The sequence below is a fragment of the Oratosquilla oratoria genome, chromosome 42, assembly GCF_046742065.1.
Source record: "Oratosquilla oratoria isolate Oo_2021 chromosome 42, ASM4674206v1, whole genome shotgun sequence".
NCBI classification, from domain to species: domain Eukaryota; kingdom Metazoa; phylum Arthropoda; class Malacostraca; order Stomatopoda; family Squillidae; genus Oratosquilla; species Oratosquilla oratoria.
The window spans coordinates 10,054,375-10,071,894 of NC_134818.1; the positions used below are offsets into that span (position 1 = coordinate 10,054,375).

General features: G+C 39.7%; 1 protein-coding gene across 13 annotated transcripts in view; it reads right to left on the reverse strand.

The window, feature by feature from the left end:
• Nucleotides 1–11,159: 11,159 nt before the first annotated feature.
• Nucleotides 11,160–17,520, reverse strand: part of Tpst (tyrosylprotein sulfotransferase) — a 56,573-nt gene continuing 50,212 nt past the window's right edge. For all 13 annotated transcript variants that reach the window (XM_076178981.1, XM_076178978.1, XM_076178971.1 and 10 more), the window contains 2 exons: nucleotides 12,960–13,213; nucleotides 11,160–12,834 (listed from right to left, as the gene is read on the reverse strand). In XM_076178981.1, coding sequence (XP_076035096.1) covers nucleotides 12,549–12,834; nucleotides 12,960–13,213 — 540 coding nt within the window. In that variant the 3' untranslated portion in view covers nucleotides 11,160–12,548. The remainder of the gene's footprint in view (nucleotides 12,835–12,959; nucleotides 13,214–17,520) is intronic.

Sequence of the window (17,520 nt, forward strand, 5' to 3'; positions counted from 1 at the left end):
TGATCATCTATGGTATTATGATAATTGTTTTAAGGGGTGGCTATATTAGTAAAGGGAAGGGGTGGCTATATTAGTAAGTGAAGAGATAGGTTAACGTGTAGTGGAGTGGAAGGAGGTTTCCTCAAGGATAATGTGGATGAAGGTGAAACTGGGAAAGGAGATGTGGGTTTTTGTAAGTGCATATGGGCCTTGCAGTGAGAAGAGTGTAGAAGAAAGGGAGGCTTTTTGGATAGATTTAAATGAGTGCATTGAGGATTTAGGAGAAATGTCAATGTAATAGTACTGGGAGACCTTAATGCTAGGATAGGAAATGATCCAATCGATGGAGTGGTTGGGAAATGTGTAGTTCCAGGAAAGAATTGTAGTGGAGAGTTGATGGTGGAAATGTCTAGAAAGAGTTGATGATAGCAAATCAGTGTCACAGAAGAAAGTCAAGCATAAGTACACATGGGAGAGGATGGTAGATAGAGCGTTAATGGATCTAGTGGTAAATAGGTTTATGATAGGAAGAGTTAAGGATGTACATGTGCTAAGGGGAGAGGGTGGGAGAATATCAGATCAATTTTTGGTGGAAGGTAAGTTGAGAGCGGAGGATAGATGGAGAAAGGGGAAAGGGACAAAAGGTAGGGAGGTGCTTAGAGTGAACTCTTTAAATGAGGAGGAGTACAAGAAGCTGCTGAGGGAGTGAAGGATAGAGTAGAGCTAGGTGTGGAGGAGGAATGGGGAGGGTTCAAGGAGGGAGTCACAAAGTGTGCAAAGATGGTGTGTGGAACAAGAAGGACAGGAGGAAATGGAAGGGTAGTGAATGGTGGGATGAGGAAACAAAGAAGGCTGTAGAAAAGAAGCGAGCTTTCTCAGATTGGTTACAAAATAGGACGAGGGAATCATGTGAGAGGTACAAAGAAAAGAAGTAAAGTAAAATATAAAGGAGGCAAAGATGAGAGCATATGTGAAATGGGGTAAGAGTATGACAGAAAATTTTGAAAGTAATGAAAAGATGTTTTGGAAAGAAATTAAGAGAGGAAGAGGAGACGAATCAAGTAGAGAAGAAAAGGTAAAAGGTGCAGATGGAGAGATGATAATGAAAGAGAAGGCAGTAAGGGGAAGATGGGCAGAATATTTTAGGGAGTTGCTAAATGTGAAGGAGGATAGGGAGGGAAAGATAGCTGCAGTGGGAAATGCTAAGAAAATGACTGTGATGAGTGAGGAAAATGGAGGAGAAATAAGGAAGGATGAAGTGAAGGCAGTTGTTAAGATGATGAAAGCAGGTAAGGCACCTGGTCTGGATGGATGCCATGCAGAATGTCTAAAAAATGGAGGTACAGTGATGGTGGACTGGCCGGTGAGGTTATTTAATGTTTGCTGGAGAGAGGGTAGAGTGCCAGAGGACTGGAGGAGTGCCTGTATAGCTCCTTTTTACAAGGGAAAAGGGGACAAGTGTGAATGTAGTAGTTTCAGAGGGATTAGCTTGTTAAGTGTAGTTGGGAAGGCTTATGGGAGGATCTTGATTGAGAGGAACAGAGGGAGTAATTGGTGAGGAACAGTGTGGATTTAGGACGGGTAGAGGTTGTGTAGATCAGATTTTTGTGGTAAGACAGATATGTGAGAAAGCTATAGAAAAAGGTAAGGATGTTTTTTGGGCTTTTATGGATCTGGAAAAGGCTTACGACAGGGTAGATAGGAAGGCACTGTGGGAGATTTTGCGGATATACAGGATAGGAGGAAAGCTTCTAGGAGCTGTCAAGAGTTTTTATGAGAGTAGTAGAGCTTGTGTCAGGATTAGAAATGGAGAGTGTGAGTGGTTCGAGGTAAAGGTGGGACTTCGTCAAGGATGCGTTATGTCACCCTGGCTGTTCAACTTATACATGGATGGGGTAGTGCGAGAGGTAAATGCAAGGGTAGTGGATCAGGGATTGGAGATGGTTAAAGAAAATGGAGAAAAATGGGAGGTGAGCCAGCTGTTGTTTGCGGACGACACTGCGCTTGTGGCAGGATTGGAGGAGGGATTGAGGAAGTTGGTGACAGAGTTTGGGAGAGTGTGTGATAGAAGAAAGCTGAAGATAAATGTGGGTAAAAGTAAGGTGATGAGATATACAAGGGGTGAAAGTGGCAGTAGACTGGAAGTGAGCATTAAGGGAGAGAGACTGGAGGAAGTGGATAGTTTTAGATACTTAGGTGCAAAGGTGGAGGTAGAATGTAGATTGAGAGAAGCGAGTAAATGCCTTGGTGGATTAAAAAGTGTAATGAGGAATAGACATTTGGGAATGGATGCTAAGAGGAGACTGTATGAAGGAGTGATTGTGCCAACAGCACTGTATGGGGCAGAAACATGGAACATAAGAGAGAAAGAGAGAAGGAGTTTGAATGTGTTTGAGATGAGGTGTCTGAGAAGCATGATGGGGGTTACTAGGCTAGATAGAGTGAGAAATGAGGAGAACGGGTGGAAAGGAAGTTGGGAGATAGGGTTGATGAAAGAGTATTAGGATGGTTTGGACACATGGAAAGAATGAGTGAAGAAAGACTAGTAAAAGAAGTATGGAAGGCAGATGTGGAGGGAGTGAACATGAAGGGACGTCCTAGGATGAGGTGAAGGGGGCTTTGGGGAAGAGGGGAATGTCTGTTGAGGAAGGACGGGAGAGGACAGAAGACAGAGGTGAATGGAGAATGGTTGTATATGGGTGATGTTGTGATGCATGAGGTGGAATGGGGGGTGAGGTAGTATGTGTGAGCAAAATTTGACGCAGCCCGAAGGGATTTCTCCCCGTCTTCTCCTTTTATGCATGGGGGGACGGAGAGGGCGGGGGGGGGTCGCCGATTTAATGAAGCGGCCTTGCTGTGGATGTGCTGTGTCTTGCAACACTGCTTCTGACCCAGGGCGGTGGACAAGATACAGGGATGACCCGTCATCCAGGAGGTGCTAAGATAAGAGGGAGGGTGGAGGGGTGTGGAGTGTATTCAGGGATGGAATGGGTGGGAATGATTTTATGCCTTTTCCTTTTTGGCTACCTCCCTTGTAAGGGGGAAAAAGCCTTGGTATATGATCAATTTATAAACTTAATTTATTTGATTTGTATTTATTTATTAATTTTCTTTAAGGAATGTTCCCTTTGGGGCTACAGAGAGTAGGATGCCTAGTCCTATCCCCGTCCAGTTTTTGTTGCCTTTTATAACTCGAGTGGGAACACTGGCTACCTCCCTTGTAATTCACTGGTGTCGGTGAATCTCCCTTAATTTATTTGTTAATAGTTAAATAGATGTTAGTTTTTGAGGATGCTTTGAACCTTCTGTTGAAGTGTCTGAATTGGTGGTGTAACAAAGTCACCCCTTATCAGGCAGTTAGTCCCCAGAGCTCAACTAGATAAGTTGACTGGTTATTTTTGAGACACCCCTGTAGCTATGCTTCAACACTTGTTCAAACAATGAATGCTTGACTTTCTATTTCCTTTTATCGAGAAACCTTGTGGAATCCTCCCAACTAACCTCTTAACAAGATTCTGAACCTGTTAGCACCTTACCAATACTCATGATTCCTCGCTTTTCTGTTTTACTTGGTTTTCTATTTTGGCATTTCTTATCCTCTTCCATATGATAATGCCTATGTATGTGTCATGTGGCACAAGTGGGTATATGAGGATTCTGGTGTTGCCATCATGATTATATTTATTTTGTAGTTGTAGCTGATTTACCCCCCAAATTCTGTGAACTGGCTTGATTGCATTTTCTGTTTTTATTATTACTCAGAGTGATGGAGAACAAGTAAATCAGCAGTGACTTTATATTCTATAATGCAAATGTTGTGATGTATTACTGAATTGTACATTAGGCATCCAATGCTGTGCGCAAAAATTTGACTCGCCCGGGTATTGAAAAGGTTAATGTGAAATTCCCATTAGGAACTTGTGAGTATCTTCGGTCAAGTTATAAATTTATCGTTCATTTGCCTTGAAATATTCAATTTGATTATTTAGATGATTTTATATCTGATAATACTATCTTCCAGAGTGATGAGGAAAATGGAGGAGAAATAAGAGAAGATGAGGTGGAAGTTGTTGTTAAAATAATGAGAGCAGGTAAGGAACCTGGATTACATGGGTGTCATGCAGAGTATCTAAAAAAGGGAGGTGCAGTGATGGTGGACTGGCAGGGGAGGTTGCTGGAGGAGTGCCTCTATAGTTCTGTTTTACAAGGGAAAGGGGGACAAATGTGAGTAGTAGTTTCAGAGGGATCAGTTTGAGTGTAGTTGGGAAGGCTTATGGGAGGGTTTTGATTGAGAGGATTAGGAGAGGAACAGAAGGAGTAATTGGTGAGGAACAGTGTGGGTTTAGGACAAGTAGGGTTTGGATGGATCAGGTTTTTGTGGTAAGAGATGTGTGAGAAAGCTTTAAGAACAGGTAAGGACTTTTTTTTTGGCCTTTGATTTGGAAAAGGCTTATGACAGGGTAGACAGGAAGGCACTGTGGGAATTATTGCAGATATATGGGATAGGAGGAACAGCTGTTAAGAGCAGTCAAGATTTTTTACAATAGTAGTAGAGCCTAAGTTAGAATCAGAAATGGAGAGTGAGTGGTTTGAGGTAAAGGTGGGACTTTGCCAGACATGTGTCATGTTGCCTTTGCTGTTCAATTTATACATGGATGGTGCGAGAGGTAAATGCAAGGGTAATGGGCTGGAAATTGGAAATGGTTAAATAAAATGGAGACAAATGGGAGATAAGCCAGTTATTTGCTGATAACATTGCACTTGTAGCAGGATCAGAGGAGGGATTAAGGAAGTTATTGATGGAGTTTGGGAAGGTATGCAAAAGAAGGAAGTTAAAGATAAATGTGGAAAAGAGTAAGGTGATCAGATGTATAAGGGGAGAGGATGACAGCAAATTGGAAGTGAGTATTAAGGGAGGCTGGAGGAAGTGGATAACTTTACATTCTTGGGTGTGAATGTGGCAGGAAAGGGAGGAGTGGGGTGGAGGTACAATGTAAATTGAGAGAACTGAGTAAATGCCTTGGGGGATAGTGTACTGAGAAATAGACATTTGGGAATGGATGCTAAGAAGAGATTGTATGAAAGAGTGATTGTGCTGATGGCAGTGTATGGGGCAGAAGCATGGAACATTGGAGACAGTTTAAATGTGTTTGAGATAAAATGTCTGAGAAGTATGATGGGGGTTACTAGGCTAGATAGTGAGAAATGAGGAAGTGAGGAGGAGAACAGGAGTGGAAAGGGAGTTGGGAGATAGGATTGATGAAAGAGTATTAGGATGGTTTGGACACATGGAAAGAATGAGTGAAGAAAGATTAGTAAAAGAGGTGTGGAAGGAGTGGATGTGAGGGGGCATCCTAGGATGAGATGGATGGATAGGGTAAAAGGGGCATTACAAAAGAGAGGAATGTCTGTTGTGGAAGGACAGGAGAGGACAGAAGATAGGGGTGAGGAGAATGGTTAGGTATGGATGATGCTGTGATGCATGGGAGTGGGTGGGGGATGGGGGGTGAGGGGAGTATGTGGGAATGATATTTTGATGCAGCCCAAAGGGATTTCACCCCATCTCTCTTTCTGCATGAGGGGATGGAGAGAGGGGGTCACTGATCAAATGAAGTGGCCTTGCTGTGGATGTGCTTTGTCTTGCTACATTACTTCTTACCCAGGGCAGTGGGTGAGATGCAGGAATGACCCATTATCTAGGAGGAACAAAGAAAAGAGGGAGGGGTGGTGAATGGGAGTGGAATATGTGTGGATGAAATGGGTGGGATTGGATTTATGCCTTAGACTTTGGCTACCTCCCTTGTACGGAGGAAAAAGCAGTTGGTATGTGTATTTACCACCCTGTCTGGATTATTGGCTGCATATTATTGTGCAATAGTATAGAGTTGATACTTTAGTGACAATATGGGGTGCCCCCATGGACCAGAGCCACACATCATTTTGTTTGTTAGAGGAAATCTCTGCTCATAGAGAAATGATACTACTTCATTGTACTGCAACTGTCTCTCCATTATGCTGTCCCCACCTCTTAATACTGTCCTGTACCACTTGAATATATGTGTTTTGTTTCTGTCTCTTGTAGTAAGGTGAAAAAAGAATACTGCCATGGAGTCTTCCCATTTGGGTCATAAAGGTGGCTAAAATGGGAGTGATGGGACTAGGCATTCTGCTCTCTGTAACCGTAATAGGTAGAATCCTACAAGAAATCAAGGCAAAAGAGGGTCTGGGAGGAATTTTCCAAACAGAATCCTAAGGTTTGGGTCTTTTACTGTGTGTGGGTGTGGTACAGATGAGAGTAAAAGGGAAGAGATAGTATGTTTGTGAGAAGTAAGATGGATGTGTTGGTATTAAATGAATTTAAGTTGAAAGGGAGGGGTGATTCTGAATTTGGGAATAGTGGGTAGGGTGTCGGGAGTGCAGAAAGGAGGGAGAGAAGGGGTGGCTTAACTAGTGAGGAGATTGGTAAGAGTGTTTTGGAGTGAAAGGTTTCAAAGTTATTGTGTATGAAGGTGAAACTGGTAAGGGAGATGTGGGTCTTAAGTGCATATGGGCCTAGTAGGGGAAAGAGTATAGAGTTTTGGGAAGAATGTCAGTGTAGTGGTTTTAGGAGATCTCAATGCTAAGGTAGATGATGAACCAATAGACGTAGTTGTTGGGAAGTTTGGAGTGCCAGGAAAAAATCAGTGGAGAATTAATGATGGAGATGTATTCATAGAGTTGATGATAGGTAATACAGTGTTTTGGAAAAAAAGACAATTATAAGTACACATGAGAGAGGGTGGTTGATGAGGCATTAATGGACAATGTAGTGGTATCCAGGAATAGAGTAGGAAGAGTTTTGGATGTTCTTTTTCCTAGAGGAGAGAATGGGGAAAATATTGGATCATTTTTTGTGGAAGGTAAGTAGAGTGGAGGATAGGTGGAGAGGAAAAGGGGTAGAAGGTAGAGAGGTGTAGAGTAAACTGTATGAGAAGGAAAAGGAACAGGAGTACAAGAAGTGTGGGAGGTGGTGAAGGATAGAGTAGAGGTAGGAGTGGAGGAAGAATGGGGGTGTTTCAAGGAGGGAGTGACAAAGTGTGCCAAGAGGGTATGTGGAACAAGGGGGATGGGAGGGAATAGAAGGAAGGGTAGTGAGTTGTCAGGTAACGAAGTGAAGAAGGTAGTAGAAGAGATGAAGTGAGCATCCAGAGACTGGTTGCAAAGTAGGATGAGGGACACATAGGTACAAAGAAAAGAGAAGCAAAGCAAATGATACAGGAGGCAAAAAGGAGAGTAGATGTAAAATGGGGGGGGAGTGGAGGAGTATGAGAGAAAATTTTAAAAATTATTAAAAGTTTTGGAAGGAAGTTAAGAAAGGGAGGCGAGTCAAGTAGAGAAGACAAGGTAAAATGTGCAAATGGACATATACAGAAGAGGAGGTGGTAAGATAGGCAGAGCATTTTAGAGTTATTGAATGTGGAGGAGGATAGGGAGTGATTGGTGGTAGCAGTGGGAGATGCTAAGAAAATGTCTGTGGTGGGAGAGGAAAATGGAGAAATAAAAGATGAGGTGCAAGTAGTTTTGAAAATGATGAGAGTACATAAAGCGCCTGGGTTAGATGGGTGTCATGCAAAGTGTCTGAAGAAGGGAGGTATAATAATAGTGGATTGGCTAGTGAGGTTGTTTAATGTGTCTCTAAGGGAAGGTAGAATACTGGAGAAGTACCTGTATAGTTCAGCTTTATAGAGGGAAAGGAGAAAAATAGGAGTACAGTAGTTTTAGAGGGATGTTTGTTGAGTGTAGTTGGGAAGGCATAGGGGAGGGTTTTAATTGAGAGGAATAGAGGGAATTGGTTAGGAACAGTGGATCTAGGAAAGGTAGGGGTTATGTGAATCATACTTGTGGTAAGGCAGATGTGTGAGAAAGCTTTTATGGATTTGGAAAAGGCTTTTGACAGGGTAGACAGAAAGGCAGTGGGAATGTTTGCAGATATAATGGGACTGGGGAAAGAGTGACCAATTGAGTTTTTATGAGAATAGTAGAGCCTGTAGGACTGGCACAAAGATATGTCATGTTGCCTTGGCTGTTTAATATGTACATGGATGGTGGTGTGGGAGGTAAAGGTGAGGATAATGGGCAGGGGACTGGAGATGGTTAAAGAAAATTGAGAAAAGTGGAAGGTGAGCCAATATTTGTTTGCTGATGACACTGAACTTATGGCAGGGTCAGAGGAATTAAGGGAGTTAGTGACAGAGTTTGGGAAGGTATGTGATGGAGGAAAGTTGAAAGTAAATGTGGGTAAAAGTTGATGAGATGTACAAGAGGAGAGGGTGGCAGCAAGTTGGAAGTCTTAAAGGAGACAGACTGGAGGAAGTGGATAGCTTTAGATACGTATTTGGGGTCGCATGTGGCAAGAAAGGGAGGAGTGGAGGTGAAAGTAAATTGTAGACTGAGAGAAGCAAGTAAATGCCTTGGGAGATTAAAAGTGTCATGAGAAATAGGCAATTGGGAATGGATGCAAAGGGTAGATTATATGAAGGGGTGATTGTGCCACTGGCATTGTATGGGGCAAAGAGAATGAGAGGAAAAGTTTAAACATGTTTTGAGATAAATTGTATGAGAAGTATGGTAGGGTTACAAGGTTGAACAGATTGAGAAATGAGGAGAGCTGGGGTGGAAAAAGATATGGCAATAGAACTGATAAAAGAGTATTGAGTTGGTTTGGACACATGGAGAGAATGAGTGAAGAAATATTAGTAAAAGAGTTGTGGAAAGCAGAGGTGAAGGGAGTGAACTTGAGGGGATGACCAAAGATGAGATGGATGGGGTGATGGGCATTGAGCAAGGGAGAATACAGGAAATAGGGGTGAGTGGAGAATGTGTATAGATGGTGTGAGTACAAGTATGGTAATGAGATGTGCAAGGAGAGAGGACAGTGAACTGGAAGCAAGTCTTAAAGGAGAGGCTGAAGGAAGTGGATAGTTTTAAGTACTTGGGGTATCATCTGGCAGGAAATGGAGGACTGGGGGTGGAGGTGAACTGTAGATTGAGTGAAGCAGATAAATGTCTTGGGGGATTGAAAAGAGTCATGAGAAATGGTCATTTGGGAGTGGATGCAAATAGAAAATTATATGAAGGAGTGATTGTGCCTATGACGCTGAATAGGGTAGTGATTTGGATTTTAAGAGACAGAAAGGAGAATTTTAAATGTGTTGTAGAAGTGTCTGGGAAGTATGGTAGGGGTACACTTGGATAATGAGAAATGAGGTTGGGTGGAGGGCAGGGTTTGGATAGGAAGCTGGCAAATAGGGCCAATGAAAGATTGTTGGGATTGTTTGTACACATGTAAAGAATGAATGAAGAAAGATTAGCAAAAATAGGTGTGGAAAAACAGAGTTGGCTGGAGCAAATGTGAGGGGACAGCTTTGAGCAAGAGGGAAGTGTCTGTTGAACAGGGGAAGGACAAGGTAGAGAATGGTTGTGTATGGATGATATTTTGAAGCAGCCTGAAGGGGTTTCTCCGTCTTCTCCATCTTCTACATGAGGGGACAAGGAGTGAGAATCACTCTGTAAGTGAAGTGGACCTGCTGTGGATGGTGTCTTGCTGCGTTTTCTTCTGACCTGGGCAGTGGGCAGGAGACAAGGATGACCCTTCATCCATGAGAAGCTAAGATGAGAGGGAAACAGTGGTGGTGGATAGGAGTGAAATGGGTGGGAATTGAGACATGTCTTTAGTCTCTTCTCTCCATCCCATTTGGTTTCCTTCCAAGACACACATGGGATCATAGTGGTAGCATTCTTTTCCCCCCCACCCACCAGTGGGGGATTCAGGAAAAGGTAGATTCTTTATGTGGTACAGGTCAGCTTCAAGGGGACAGCAGTAGTACAAAAATATAAAATCTTTCATACATGAATGATGTGTGGATGTCTTGGTTCACAATATCTTGAACCCAAATGAGAATGAAGGTAAAGTTGTCAGGTTTTAGTGGCATTCCTTGTGAGTGTTGCCATACTGATCCATCATATACAGGCTTGTACTCCATTCCAGAAAGAAATTACACTCGATTTCTGCTGTGCAAGTTGGCACAGTTGTTAGTCCTGCAGACTCCTACTACACATAGGCATGACTGACAGGTAAATTCCTCACTTCCTTCAGAAAATATTATATTTCTCCATTTTGTTCATAAGACAGGAAAATTTGGTTTCATTCTAAAATTATAACACAATTTTCAAAACTTGATAGGGTAAGAAATTAAGTAATTATGTGGAGTTATTTTTGTAATTTGTAAAGTCAAGGAAAAGAAATCAGTGTTTACAGTAATTATGACAAGTGTAGAATAAAACATGTGTTCTACATAAACAACTCCTGGATGTGATGCATTCAGATTTCACATAGAAAGCCATAAAAAATGAAGATGAAAGATTTTTATAAATTTTGTTTTATGATGCTCGTGGCATGAAGGAGGGATGGTAGTTGCTGACTCCTACCCTCTTCCTCCTTTCAACTTATCATTTAATTTATCATGAGAAAGTATTCATTTTCCATCCTTCTTACCCGAGACTATTTTTATGTAATATGAATTTATCAATAATCTGTGGAGATGGTAGGTAGATTATTTGGGTGTACTCAAAAAGGTCAGAAAAATAGATATACGTAAAAAAAATCTTTCTCATATTAATTAAGTTGGAAGGAGTCAGCAACTACCATCCCTCATGCCACAAATGTCATGACACAAAATATATATAAAAATAGTTTTTTATGGTTTTCTATGTGAAATCTGAATGTACCATTATGTTCAGTTGTTTACAGTATGTAGAACACATTTTATTCTACATGTTATAATTGCTGTAAACATCAATTATAATTTCTTTTCCTTGATTTCAACTTCACATAATTACTTATTTTTCAAAACTTGATAAGGTAAGAAACTTATAGTTTTAGAATGACTTCTCTAATGATTGAAACAAAATTTTACTATCTTTTGAACAAAGTGGAGAAATATATTTTCTGAAAGAGGTGAGGAATTTGCCTCACTTTGTGCAGTAGGGGTCTGTAGAGCTGGACAGCAGAAATCTATTAGAATAGACTGTCTAAAGTAAAATATTGTGCTCTTTTAGTCAGGAGGTCCAAATCCACTCCTGCCAACTCAGACTGCCTATAATGTGCATTACAATGAAACTGGAAGAAGGAAAAACATGAATACATCTGTATATATATTATATATATTCATATATATGTGTATTGCTGACACAAACACACACACATGTATGTTTGCACATGTATACATACATACAATAATGTACAAGCACACATACACAAGTACAAAAATGGTCTGACTTATACAAATGTTTCTATATCAATATTCTACTCCCTTTGTATTATCTGATGCATTTATGTTGTCATCCCTTGTAATAAAAATCAGTTGGGTGGTATGATAAATGTTGACAAATGAAACTTTCATCCCAATTATTCTTAGAAACGATATGACACAAACACTTAAGTACCACATTTGATTGCATATAAAACCCACAGACACTTAAAACAACCTTTCAGCAGGGGAAAATGAAGAAAAATATTGTATTTGTTATGACAATATGTGTTGTACCAAGATGTTCACATTGTGGAAAAATACCAATACATAAAAACGGCAACAGTTTGTGAGTATGACTAGGAGTTTTCTGTGTACAACGATAGATGATGATGCTCATTTAATGAGCCAAATTGTGATAATTGCTGTCAACATTAGTCATCATTACCACCCTAATTTCAAGCTTCTTTCAAAAGCAGTTTCACATAAAACTAATATGACAGATATGACAAATAGACAGTAACATGCATCCAGATTCAAACAATTACTGATGAACATTTCAAGAGTTGTGTGCAAAACAAAGATATGTATCTGAACATCGAGCTACATTTTTTGTGGCAATTCCTTTTCCAATAAAAGTACCACCAATAATTATAATAATAAATAATAATAATCCCTATCTATATACATACCAAAGGCTTCTTACCCCTCATAAGGGAGGTACCCAGCCAAGGCATGAACCCCCAGTCACACAAACACATCCATCTGCCACCCATTTCACTTTTGTTTTAGCTTCCTATGGTTGATAAATCTAATAATAACTATAATATTGGTAAGAATGACAATGTTTGAGCAGATACAATATTATGACATTAATCCCAGTCCAAGTACTGGTAGTCTACCATATCTTGGGAAAACCTACCATATACCTGAACTTCACGTACAAGCCTTTTTATATATATATATATTTATATATATATATAAGTGGGTCATATATGCCATCAAATAGAGTAATAAAAGTTCTTTCCATGCTCCTTTTTTTGTGCATACCTTAGTACCATAATCTGGAAGTGATGGCCATCTATGCTTAGCACCATTGCACACATTAAATTAATTCCACCACTGGTAACAGACAATTGTCAATGAAACAAAAACAAGAGCCCTTGGAACCTTTCATGCCAACACCATTAGTTTAGCTCAATGCACACTCACTTAATTCTAAATGCATACACTTTATCTTCTTAGTGGAAAATCTACTCTCAAACAAACATCGACAGCTCATCAGGTTCCCACGGGGTTTGAATCTTTCTTGGACTGTTTTAAAAGGTCATTGGCTTTACGCTGCCAGAGACCTGACTCCTTTTGTATCCGCTTAGTGTTGTTTGCCACAAGAGCATCTGCTTGTCCATAATTTGGCCGTTTTGCATAAGGATCATATCCAAGGACTGCCAGCATAGGAGCAATGTTAGCCATATCATCAATCACGTCTTGGGGAATACTACCTACCCACTTGGTCAATGCATCCAAATTCACTGGTTTTATGACTTGGTCAGATGATCGTTCAACTCTGCAAATAAATATACATTAATAATAAAATTAGAAAAAATTGTATAGGATGAAATAGAAATTCACAATATATGCAATAGATGTGCAAAGCTGTTATAAATGTTTATATGAATACTGAGGACTTACTTGGATAAAGATACTCCGCCTGGCTTATTAATGTGCTCTTCATGATGAAGGACAGAGTCATCCCACTGTATTTCCAAGAAGCTTAGAATCTTTTCCATCCACAATTTAGGATGCAATACTAGCTGTTCATAATATACTGGTAGACATTTCTCTGGACCTAACTCAGAGCACTGCACATTCATGGTTTGTACAGCTGTATTCCAGCGCTGAAGACACTGCTTGTAGGATGTCAGGTCAAAACCAGTAATTGTAACCTGAAAGTAGTCAATGTCATACTTAGTAATATTTGACGTACAAAACAGATCTCCTTACAAATACCATGACAACTCGGTATTCTCATTCCTCACTGCAGGTCCTAATAAACTTGCTATATTTTGAGACCAAACCCAAGATCTCTACCAATTTTGACTATACTCCATTTTCACGCATGAGAATTAATAACTGGCAACTGCTTCCCTCCACTTCCTCCTACTAGCCATCTTGTAACTTCTCTGTCATGCAAAAAAGATAGAGGTAATACAGTTGAAGTTCTCAAAAGTGTCAGCTCCTCAAAATTAAACCACCATGTAGAGGTGAGGCTGTTGACAGGTTTTAAAGATGGCTTATAAGAAATATAAGTGCTCGGGTGCATCTAATGACTATGAAAGTTATGTATCAATACAGAGAGATTTAAAAAAGACAATAAGAAAAAGAAAACGACAATACGAAATGAACATCGCTGATAAATCCAAAGAGAATCCCAAAGAATTCTATAGTTACATTAGAGATAAAAAGGTTGTTAGGAATCACATTGGTCCACTATTATCTGCTGACGGTCAACTTGAATATTCAAATGAAGGAATGTGTAATATCTTAAACAATTATTTTAGCTCGGTATTCGTAAACGAAACACCTCAAAGTGAATTCCAAACTGAAACCTGTGAAAAGTCTGGGGTAAACTTACTCACTATGGTAAATATAACAAAAGAAAAAATTAAAAGGTGTATAGACAAACTCAAAGTTAATAAAACACCAGGGCCTGACGGTTGGCATCCAAGAATCTTAAAGGAAATGAAAAATGAGATTGTTGTTCCATTAGAAATTATTTTCAAGAAATCCATCATATCCGGAGATGTCCCAAGAGAATGGAAGCTAGCTAACGTTACTCCCATATTCAAAAAAGGTGACAAAAAGAAACCAAATAACTATAGGCCTATAAGTTTGACTTCGATCGTAGGAAAAATAATGGAAACTATCATCAGAGATGATATCGAATATAATTTAGAAAGTAACTGTTTGATAAATGATAGCCAGCATGGATTTAGATGGAAACATTCTTGCGTGACTAACTTATTCGAATTCTACAACACAGTTATCTCGAATTATGACAAAAGAAACAATATAGATTTAGTATATCTAGACTTTGCAAAAGCTTTTGATACCGTCCCACACGAAAGACTACTTACTAAATTAGCTTTGCATGGAATAAGTGGTAGCCTATTAGGTTGGACTAGTAATTGGTTGAAAGGTCGAAAACAGAGAGTTGTTTTAAATGGAAAAACTTCTGGATGGAAAAATGTTGCAAGTGGAGTTCCTCAGGGTTCCGTTCTTGGGCCACTTCTATTCATAGTATATATAAATGATATAGACAATGGACTAAAATCTACTGTTTCCAAATTTGCTGATGATACAAAACTGTGCGGAGTGGCAAATGATCACTCAAACCAATTAGATATTCAAGAAGATTTAGATCAATTACAGCAATGGTCTGAAAAGTGGCTAATGAAATTTAACACAAGTAAATGCAAGGTAATGCACATAGGTAAAAATAACAGTAAGTACGATTACAAGTTATTTGGAAATTCGTTAACAAAAGTGGATAGTGAAAAAGATCTCGGCGTAATTATCAGTAACGACCTCAAATCATCCAAGCAGTGTATTTCAGCCTCTGAGAAAGCAAATAAGATTCTGGGATTGATTGTGCGATCTTTTGATTTCAAAAGTCCATCACTCATTAACAAGCTATATAAATCGTTAGTTCGTCCACAGACTGGAAAAAGTACAACGGCGAGCCACAAAACTGATTCCAAATATCAAAAATAAATCATACGAAAATCGACTTAAGCACATGAATCTGTTTTCCCTAAAAAAGCGTAGACTCAGAGGTGACTTGATACAGGTCTTTAAGATTTTAAAGGGAATTGACGACATCAAAAGTGACCAAATTTTCACATTGAATGAGAATCAGACAAGAAACAATGGTCTCAAACTGTCCGGAAATAGATTCAATTTGGAAGTAGGTAGAAACAACTTTGCCAACCGTGTAGTTAATGAATGGAATAAACTTCCTGCACAGGTAGTGCAATGTAGTTCAGTTCGAAGCTTTAAGACTCATTTAGATAAATACCTAAGTAAGATGCTGTAATGATTATAATTTATGTTATATTATTTGTTTTTGTTGTTATAATTTGTCTGTCTGATTTTCATTTATTATTAGTTATATGTCAATTTATAATCATTTACTATTTACCTGTTTGTTTGTTATTCAACTATACCTATGCATTTATTTATGTATTTTATTTGTTATTTTTACATTATTATATTTTAATTTATTATTATGATTTTTTTTTGCATCTGACCTAGATTTGGATCAAAAGGTCTCCTGTCGGCATGCTCCGCCTTTGTAATCCTTTGTAATCTTGCAGGACCACCACTTGCTGATATCTATCTTTGGTTCCTATACCAATACTGCGGCTTGAGGTTTTCTTATTCTAAAGTAACCATAAGAAATGGAGCTACAAGAAGAAGCTAAGAGAAGAGTGAAGGATAGAGTAGAACTACGAGTGGACGAGGAATGGGGATGTTTCAAGGTGTGCAAAGATGGTGTGGAACAAGGACAGGAGGAAATAGATGGAAGGGTAGTAAAGGGTGGGATGATGAAGCAAAAGTGGTTGTAGAAGAGAAGATAAATCATTTTAAGAAATGGTCAGACCTTATGGATGATGATAACAGATGGTAATATACATGGAACTGCCTCTCTTGCATTCTCCTTCATTCTTATGTAAAGCTCAAGAAAAAGGAGGCAAAAAGGAGAGCAGATATTTTGGAAGGAAATTAAGAGAGGAAGGGGAGGTTAATCAAGTAGAAAAGAAGAGGTAAAAGGTGTGGAGAGATGATAACTGAAGAGGAAAATGAGTAGAGTATTTTAGGGAGTTGCTAAATGTGAGGAGAACGGGGGTGGTAAGGGAGTTGGGAGATAGGGTGGATGAGTGTCAGGATGGTTTGGACACATGGAAAGAATGAGTGAAGAAAGGATGATGTGATGCATGAGGTGGAATGGGTGGGGGAGGTAGTATGTGTGAAAAAAAATTGACGAAGCCCAAAGGGATTTCTCCCCATCTTCTCCTTTTCTGCAATGGGGGAACAGAGAGGGGAGGTCACTGATTTAATGAAGCGGCCTTGCTGTGGATGTGCTGTCTTGCGACACTGCTTCTGACCCAGGGCAGTGGACAAGATAAGGAGGGTAGAGGGTGGAGGAGAGTGTTGTGTATTAGGGATGGAATGGGTGGGAATGGTTTTTATGCCTTTGTTTTTTGGCTACCTCCCTTGTAAGGGGAAAAAAGCCTTGGTATATGTAATGCTAAATGTGAAGGAGGATAGGGATAGATAGTTGCAGTAGGAAGTGCTAAGAAAATAATGGTGATGAATGATGAAAATAAAGGAGAAATAGGGTAAGACGAGGTGAAAGCAGTTATTAAAATGATGAAAGAAGGTAAGGCACCTGGGTTGGAGTTGTCTCTATGCCTTTGTCTTTTGGTTACCTCCCATGTAAGGGTGAAAAAAGCCTTTGGTATATGTATGTATAGGTAACAATATTTTCTTTAAGGTTTTATTCTTCTATACCTACCTTCCTTATAAAGGTATAAAGGAGCCAAGAAAAGAGGAAGGGGAGAGATGGGTGGGGATGAAATGAGTGGGAGTGAAATAATGCTTTTTGACTTTGGCTACCTCCCTTGTAAGAGGGAAAAAGGCCTTGGTCTATGTATATATTTTGAACAATCTCTTCTTACCTAAGGAACCAATGAGGTATTTCTGTATGTAGTGGTCCTGCAGGACACACAATGGAGAGAATCACCTCCATGCTATTCTCATTTCAAGACATGTTAACATTTTTGCTTCCATTTGGAGGCACAGCCTCATGGGGCTGATATTTGGTCTGTGGACCAGGCTTTCCCTCTACCAAAATCAACCATAATTCCTTCATCACCTTTTCACATATGAAGAGCTGACAACTGTTGACAGCTCACCTCTTCCTACTACTACAGTGAAAAACTGTCCCATACTACAATAGAGACCACAGTCCAAAATTACTTCCCAAAGAAATCCATGGGAAGGACCAACAACCAATGCCAGCTGCTGTGAGGATGCAGGTTTCCAATAAGTAAAATTTGAGACAACAATCATTATCTTGCCTTATTTGAAGCTGCAGGGGTGTTCCAACTAACACAACACTAGACTAAAGGTATAAGAACATCTTGAGAATCTCAGACTTTGAAACATAAAGGTAAAGTCAACCAACTAA